Source organism: Mobula hypostoma, chromosome 8, assembly GCF_963921235.1.
Source record: "Mobula hypostoma chromosome 8, sMobHyp1.1, whole genome shotgun sequence".
In the NCBI taxonomy this organism is placed as follows: Eukaryota; Metazoa; Chordata; class Chondrichthyes; order Myliobatiformes; family Myliobatidae; genus Mobula; species Mobula hypostoma.
The window spans coordinates 2711214-2720055 of record NC_086104.1 but is presented as its reverse complement, the minus strand read 5'-3'; the positions used below and the strand labels follow the sequence as shown (position 1 = coordinate 2720055).

At 48.2% G+C, this 8842-nt stretch overlaps 1 protein-coding gene across 1 annotated transcript in view; it reads right to left on the bottom strand.

The window, feature by feature from the left end:
• Positions 1-306: 306 nt before the first annotated feature.
• LOC134350334 (stathmin-4-like) overlaps positions 307-8842 on the bottom strand; it is an 83430-nt gene continuing 74894 nt past the window's right edge. The window contains exons 5-6 of the mRNA XM_063055393.1: positions 8384-8575; positions 307-2098 (exon numbers count right to left, since the gene is read on the bottom strand). Of these exons, the coding sequence (XP_062911463.1) occupies positions 2039-2098; positions 8384-8575 (252 nt within the window). The 3' untranslated portion in view covers positions 307-2038. The remainder of the gene's footprint in view (positions 2099-8383; positions 8576-8842) is intronic.

Genomic DNA, 8842 nt, shown 5'->3' with positions numbered 1-8842 from the left:
GAAAGAGTGCAAGACTGCAAAGCCTCAGTAACCAGTGCTGTCGGTCAGAGGGGTGGTGCTGAGGGAGCACTGCACTATGGCAGGGTGGTACTGAGGGGCCATCACACTGTGTGGGGGAGCTTGTACTGAGGGAGATGCAGTACTGACAGAGGATCACACTACTCTCTTGAGAAATTGTTATATGTATGTGTGAGTGTGTGTGAGAGTGTGTGTGTGTGTGTGTGTCTGTGTGTCTGTGTGTGTGAGAGTGTGTGTGTGAGTGTGAGTGTGTGTGTGTGTGAGTGAGTGTGAGAGAGTGTGTGTGAGTGTGAGTGTGTGTGTGTGAGAGTGTGTGTGTGAGTGTGTGTGTGTCTGTGTGTGTGAGTGTGAGAGAGTGTGTGTGAGTGTGAGTGTGTGTGTATGTGTGTGTGAGTGTGAAAGAGAGAGTGTGTGTGTGTGTGTGAGTGAGTGTGAGAGAGTGTGTGTGAGTGTGAGTGTGTGTGTGAGAGAGTGTGTGTGTGTGAGTGTGAGTGTGTGTGTCTGTGTGTGTGTGTGTGTGTGTACAAAGACAAACCTCCCCCTGACAATACCCTGGAGACACTGAAACAGAACGGGATAAGTTAGAAAGACTGAGGATGAAGAATGGCGGTGTTTGAGGCTGGAGGCAGGGACTGGGGCTGTCAGAGCAGATCGGGGGGCAGGAATGAAGTGCAGGACAACAAACCTCCTGGAGAGAGGAGGAGACGGTCAGAAGGTAAGGGCATACATCAGCTGGATCAGGGGAATGCCTGATACCCTTGCCCTTGTCACTTCATCTGTCCCAACCAATGCCTCACACTCCACCTCCTTCCCCCAGGGGCCAGCTTCTCTCCCCCCAGTGCTGAAGGGGAAGGAGTCCCAGACCCCAAGCGCCAACCGGACTCTCCCCTCACAGGGGCTGCTTGACCAGAGGACGCATTCCCTGCGTCATATCGCCCGAGTGACAGTGGCAAACAGCCGGCAGGTCAGGCAGCCTCTGCAGGGAGAGGAGAGGAGGGAGCTGGCCTCCCGCCTTGGGTCCTCGAGGCTTTGGGACAAATGTGTGGGATGTCGTGGAAAAGAGAGTGGTGCAGAGCGAGGGGGACTGGGGCTGCCCCAGCACAGGGGGGAGGGCAAGGTCACATTAGAACCATTAGCAGGCAGAGAGGAAGGACTGCGAAGGGGAGGGGCGACACGGGGACAAAGTGAGAACCAATTCTGAGATGGGTCTTAGCTCTGCCATCACAGGTGTGAACGTGGGCTAGCACTGTGCTTTCTGCAAGGGCGGGAAACACACTGACGGTATGAACTAGACAAGGAAAAGCATTCGACCTCGTGGATCAGAAGTCAGAGATCAGGCCCTGATCAGCGTGGGTCAGATCAGAGGACGAAACAATACAGAACAAGACCAGAAAGAGCCAGAACTGGGCCGATCCAGGGCCAGATCAGAAACACAGGGGATTCTGCAGATGCTGGAAATCCAGAGCAACACACACACAAAATGCTGGAGGAACTCAGCAGCTCAGGCAACATCTATGGAGAGGAATAAAGTGTCAAAAATTTGGGCTGAGACCCTTCATTGGCACTAGGAAGGAGGGGAGAAGGTGGGGAAAAGGGGAAGAGGGACAAGCTGGCATGTGATAGGTGCGGCCATGTGAGGGGGGCAGGTGGGGAGGAGGGAGTATTCTGCCTTCTGCCCTTGTCCATTCCAGGCTCTCCGTCCAAAATGTTGTCTGTTCCCCTCCATTAATGCTGCCTGCCCTACTGAGCTGCTCCTGCGTTATGTGTTCCCTGGGCCAGAGCAGACCAAAAATGCACCAAACTATACTCATACCGGACTGAACCAGGCCAGAACTGGACCAAGCTGAACCAGGACCAATACACAGACTGAAAGCTGCTTTACACTGGGATACGCATGCCCAGCCGAGAGTCAGACGTCTCTGTCTCTAACTGGCTGCCCACATTTTGTTCAGAATTAGTATTTACAAATAAACTTTCAAATGAGAAGCGTTGGGTGAAGTCGCCCCATATCCGCATGCCTCTATCGCTCTGCGCTGCATCGAAGACTTCTATTTTTTCGGACCTCCTCTACACGCCTGTCCTGAAATAAAATAAACAGCTATTAGAGGTGATATTAATTACCCAGAGAGAGAGAGAGTGCACGCACAGGGTTAATCACCCAGGCAGAGACAGAGATAGAGAGCACGAGCACAAAATTAATTACCCAAACAGAGACAGAGATACAGAGAGACAGCACACACAAGGTTGCTGTTGTGTGCTGGGGCAGCAGGCTGAGGGTAGCAGACACCAACAGAATCAACAAACTCTTTCGTAAGGCCAGTGATGTTGTGGGGATGGAACTGGACTCTCTCACGGTGGTGTCTGAAAAGAGGATGCTGTCCAAGTTGCATGCCATCTTGGACAATGTCTCCCATCCACTACATAATGTACTGGGTGGGCACAGGAGTACATTCAGCCAGAGACTCATTCCACTGAGATGCAGCACAGAGTGTCATAGGAAGTCATTCCTGCCTGTGGCCATCAAACTTTACAACTCCTCCCTTGGAGGGTCAGACACCCTGAGCCAATAGGCTGGTCCTGGACTTATTTCATAATTTACTGGCATAATTTACATATTGCTATTTAACTATTTATGGTTCTATTACTATTTATTATTTATGGTGTAACTGTAACGAAAACCAATTTCCCCCGGGATCAATAAAGTATGACTATGACAGAAACAGAGAGAGAGAGCAAGCACACACAGGGTTAATCACATATACAGAGAGGGCACATGTTAATCGCAGGGTGAAGCTCCCTCCATCCCGCTCCATTATAGACACCGGGGGTCAGTCAGAGAATGAAGTTGCATCCAGACCATCCTATCACATACTCCCAGGGTCAGACACTGAGTGAAGCTCCCTCCGCACCATCCCATCACACTCACACAGGGTCAGACACAGAGTGAAGCTCCCTCTACACTGTTCCATCACACATTCCCGGGGTCAGACACAGAGTAAAACTCCCTCTACACTGTCCCATCACAACTCTCCCAGAGTCAGATAAAGAGAGAAGCTCCCTCTACACCATCCTATCACACACTCCCAGGTTGAGACACAGTGAAACTACCCCAATTCCAGGTACAGGTTACATTCAGAATAAAGCCACCCCTCTACACTGTCCAGTCACACATTTTCTTGGTTCAATAGTCACTCAAACCCCCTAAGTTATTTTAAGGAGTGCAGATTCAAGGCTGTCCACCCACATCCCAAGCTCATCCCCAATTCTTTGCCTTTACTGATATTGATTGGATCAGTATCACACTGGGCAGGATTCATGGACTTAACCCTGAAGTAGACAACGCTCCCTCACCTATCCCACAACAAACCCAGCAGATTCACAGACCAGTTACAGTCTTCCTGAAGAAAACCTCGCCTCCGCACAGCCCCTCCCAGCTGAACTACCATTCTCCACCAGGAAGAGCACAGAACACAGACCAATACAGCACAGAAACAGGCCATTCGGCCCACAATATGGTACCAAATCAAACGGCTAACTAAACTAATTCCTTCTACCTACACAATGTCCATATCCTTCCATTTTCCTCTTATTCGCGTGCCTATCTAAACTTCTCTTAAAAGTCCCTGAAGTATCTGCCTCTACCCCCACCCCAGGCAGGGCATTCCAGACACCCACCACTCTTTCAGTAAAAAGTTGGCACTCACATCTTCTTCAAAATTACCCACTCTTTCTCCTTCAATACACGCCCTTTGGTATTAGATATTTCTACCCTGGGAGTCAGGTACTCCCTGTCTACTCTATCTCTGCCTCTCATTATCTTATAAACTACTATCAGATCACTCCTTGGCTTCCATTGCCCCAGAGAAAACAACCCAACTTAGTCCAACCTCGCATGACAGCACACGCCCTCTAAACCAGGCAGCATCCTGGTAAACCTCTTCTGCAGCCACAGCATCCTTCCTACAGCGGGGAGTCAATGGACCCGGGGCAGAGCCTGTGTATGCCGAGTACCCGGAGACTGCTCACTCTGCCATTGTCCACATTCACAAGCGAGGATTCTGAAGTGTTCCGGACCAGCTCCTCTGAAGGGCCGGGACATGGATGGTGGGGATTTGAGAAGAAAGAGGATGGGCAATGCTAAATCCAGGGAAGGACTTTGAGTGGGGGGAAGGAATTCTGGAGTTGGGATTGTTTTTTTACTGCCACATGAACAGAGTGAAGAGCTTGCCGCACAGATTAGGCTGATGATGATAATATCTTTGTCGTGTTTCTTTTGCCCACCGGGGCTCACTGACCTTCCTTCAACTCGAGTAAAGGCTCTGTTTGGAGAGATGCGAGTCAGACATCTGGGTTACATGATCTACTGCTTGATGGTGTTGGAGATGCTGTTCATGTTGGCCTCCTCCAGTATGCTGGCGTTAGTCTATTTGTCTTCGCAACTAATCCTCAAAATCTTTTTACTTTTATTGTGATATTGGGCGAAATAGGCCCTTCGAGCCCTGCTGCCCAGCAATCCGCCAGTTTAATCTTAGCCAGGTCACAGGAGAATTTACAATGAGCAATGAACCTATCAATCAGTACATCGTTGGACTGTGGGAGGAAGCTGGAACACTGAGAAAGCCACGCAGTCACTGGGAGAATGTACCAACTCCTTACTGGCAGTGGTGGGAATTGATCCCGGCTCGCTGATACTGTAAAGCGTTGTGCTAACCACTACACTTCCATGCTGCCCCCTTAACAAAGCCTTACTCGTCATAAAGCACTTTAGACTATAAGAACATAAGATATAGGAGCAGAAGTAGGCTATTCGGCCCATCGAGTCTGCTCCACCATTCAATCATGGGCTGATCCAATTTTTCCAGTCATCCCCATTCCCCTACCTTCACTCCATACCCTTTGATGCCCTGGCTAATCAAGACCCTATCTATCTCTGCATTAAATACACCCAATGACTTGGCCTCCACAGCTGCTCGTGGCAACAAATTCCATAGATTTACCAACTTCTGACTAAAATAATTTCTTCGCATCTCTGTTCTAAATGGACGTCCTTCAATCCTGAAGTCATGCCCTCTTGTCCTAGACTCCTCTACCATGGGAAATAACTTTGCCATATCTAATCTGTTCAAGCCTTTTGACATTCACAATGTTTCTATGAGATCCTCCCTCATTCTCCTGAACTCCAGGGAATACAGCCCAAGAGCTGCCAGACGTTCCTCATATGGTAACCCTTTCATTCCTGGAATCATTCTCGTGAATCTTCTCTGAACCCCCTCTAATGTCAGTATATCCTTTCCAAAATAAGAAGCCCAAAACTGCACACAATACTCCAAGTGTGGTCTCATGAGTGCCTTATAGAGCCTCTACATCACATCCCTGCTCTTATATTCTATACCTCTAGAAATGAATGCCAACATTGCATTCGCCTTCTTCACAACCGACTCAATCTGGAGATTAACCTTTAGGGTATCCTGCACGAGGACTCCCACTCCCAAATCCCTTTGCATCTCTGCATTTCGAATTCTCTCCCCATCTAAATAATAGTCTGCCTATTAATTTCTTCCACCAAAGTGCATGACCATACACTTTCCAATGTTGTATTTCATTTGCCACTTCTTTGCCCATTCCCTTAAACTATCTAAGTCTCTCTGCAGGCTCTCAGTTATCTCAACACTACCCACTCCTCCACCTATCTTTGTATCATCGGCAAATTTAGCCACAAATACATTAATACCGTAGTCCAATTTATTGACATACATCGTAAAAAGCAGTGGTCCCAAAATTGACCCCTGTGGAACTCCACTGGTAACCGGCAGCCAGCCAGAATAGGATCCCTTTATTCCCACTCTGTTTTCTGCCGACCAGCCAATGCTCCACCCATGCTAGTAACTCCCCTGTAATTCTGTGGGCTCTTATCTTGCTAAACAGCCTCATGTGCAGCACCTTGTCAAAGACCTTCTGAAAATCCAAATACACCACGTCTACTGCATCTCCTTTGTCTACCCTGCTTGTAATTTCCTCAAAAAATTGCAGAAGGTTTGTCAGGCAGGATCTTCCTTTCAGGAAACCATGCTGGCTTTGGCCTATCTTGTCATGTGCTTCCAGGTACTCCGTAATCTCATCCCTAACAATCGATTCCAACAACTTCCCAACCACTGATGTCAGGCTAACAGGTCTATAGTTTCCTTTCTGCTGCCTCCTACCCTTCTTAAATAGCGGAGTAACATTTGCAATTTTCCAGTCATCCAGGACAATGCCAGAACCTATCGATTCTTGAAAGATCATCGTTAATGCCTCCACAATTTCTCCATCTACTTCCTTCGGAATCCGAGGGTGCATTCCATCAGGTCTAGGAGATTTATCCACCCTCAGACCATTAAGCTTCCTGAGCACCTTCTCAGTCGTAATTTTCACTGCACATACTTCACTTCCCTGACACTCTTGAATGTCCGGTATACTGCAGACGTCTTCCACTGTGAAGACTGATGCAAAATATGCATTCAATTCCTCTGCCATCTCTCATTACAATATCTCCAGTGTCATTTTCTATTGGTCCTATATCTATCCTCAACTCTCCTTTACCCTTTATATACTTAAAAAAGCTTTTAGTATCTTCTTTGATATTAGTCACCAGCTTCCTCTCATAATTCATCTTTTCCTTCCTAATTATATTCTTAGTTTCCTTCTGCAAGTTTTTAAAAGCTCCCCAATCCTCTATCTTCCCACTAACGCTGGCTTCCTTGTATGCCCTCTCTTTTGTTTTTACTTTGTCTCTGACTTCACTTGTCAGCCATGGTAGTGTCCTTCTTCCCTTTGAAAATTTCTTCTTATTTGGAATATATTTGTCTTGCACTTCCCTCATTTTTCACAGAAACTCCAGCCATTGCTGCTCTGCTGTCCTTCCTGCTAATGTCCCTTTCCAGTCAACTTTGGCCAGTTCCCCCCTCATGCCATTGTAACTTCCTTTTTTCCACTGAAATACCCAAACATTGGATTTTAATTTTTCCCTCTCAATTGTCAATGTGAACTCGATCATATTGTGATCACTGTTCCCTAAGGGTTCCTTAACCTTAAGCTCCGGATCATTGCACAACCCCCAATCCAGCACAGCCGATCCCCAAGTGGGCTCAACAACAAGCTGTTCGAGAAAGCCATCCCTTAGACATTCTACAAATTCTCCCTCTTGAGGTCCAGTGCTGAACTGGTTTTCCCAATCCACTTTCATGTTAAAATCCCCAACAATTATCATGACATTGTCTTTCTATCCGCTACTGTAATTTGTAATCCACATCCTGGCTGCTGTCTGGAGGCCTGTATACAACTGCCATTAGGGTCCTTTTACCCTTGTCATTTCTTAACTCAACCCATAGAGACTCTACACCTTCCGATCCTTTGTCATCCCTTTCTAATGATTTAATATTATTTCTTATACACAAGGCCACACCACCCCTTCTGCCTACTAACCTATCCTTCCGATACACCGAATATCCTTGGACATTCAGCTCCCAATGGGAGCCATCCTTTAGCCAAGTTTCAGAGATGGCCACAATGTCATACTTGCCAAACTGTAGCTGAATTTCAAGATCGTTCATTTTATTTCTTATGCTGCATGAATTCAAATATAACATTTTCAGTCCAGTATTTGTTGCTCTCTGTTTTAACTGCACCACACCTCTATTGCCCTGTGACTCATCCCACTGGCTTTGACTAAGCCCCATCACTTACCTGTTCTTTCTAAAGTCTCGGTTGCACACTATTTTTATTTCTGTTTTCCCCTTCCTCAGCCCTACCACTCTGGTTCCCATTCCCCTGCCAAATTAGTTTAAACCTTCCCTAACTGCTCTATTAAATGTGCCCGCTAGGATACTGGACCCCTTTGGGTTCAGTGTAGATGGGTATGTAGGGCTATGGACTGGGTGCAGATCGATGCCACTTGGAACAATAACAGTTCTGCAGTCGCTCGTGAATGCAGCAGGCCAGGCAGCATCTCTAGGAAGAGGTACAGTCGACGTTTCAGGCCGAGACCCTTCGTCAGGACTAACTGCAGGAAGAGCTAGTAAGAGTTAGTTAGTAGTCCCTTACTAACTCTTCCTTCAGTTAGTCCTGACGAAGGGTCTCGGCCTGAAACGTTGACTGTACCTCTTCCTAGAGATGCTGCCTGGCCTGCTGCGTTCACCAGCAACTGTGATGTGTGTTGCTTGAATTTCCAGCATCTGCAGAATTCCTGTTGTTTACAGTTCTGCAGTGCCCAGATGGGCTGAAGGGCCTTTCTCTGTGTTGCATTGCTCGGTGACTGTGTGGGGCTGTGTGTTGAAAGGAATTGGTGATGCTGCATTCAGGGAGGGAGCCAGAAACAGGGACGTCTCACCTTCTCCTGGAGCCGCTCGAGCAGGGCTGCCAGGTGAGCCTCCCTGTTCTCCTTCTGGGTCTCGTTCTTCTGCTCCAGCTTCTCCTTGGCCATGCGGATGAAGTTGTTGTTCTCCTCGATGGCTTTCTGGATCACCTCTCGCTCATGCTCCCTCTTCTCAGCCAGATGTTTAAGCAGCTCTGCCTCCTGGCACTGGGAGCGAACAAGCAACGGTCGAGTTAGCTGTGAGATGGAGGGAGGGAGAGAGGAGGCAGGGAGAGAGGAGGGAGGGAGAGAGGAGGCAGGGAGAGAGGAGGGAGGGAGAGAGGAAGGAGGGAGAGAGGAGGCAGGGAGAGAGGAGGGAGGGGGAGAGGAGGGAGGGAGAGAGGAGGGAGGGAAGGAGGGAGTGCCCAGCCTTCACCCCAAGAACTGATGGAGGTCTGGGTTAACTAATGGATGTGATGGCACTGGAGTGGGTGC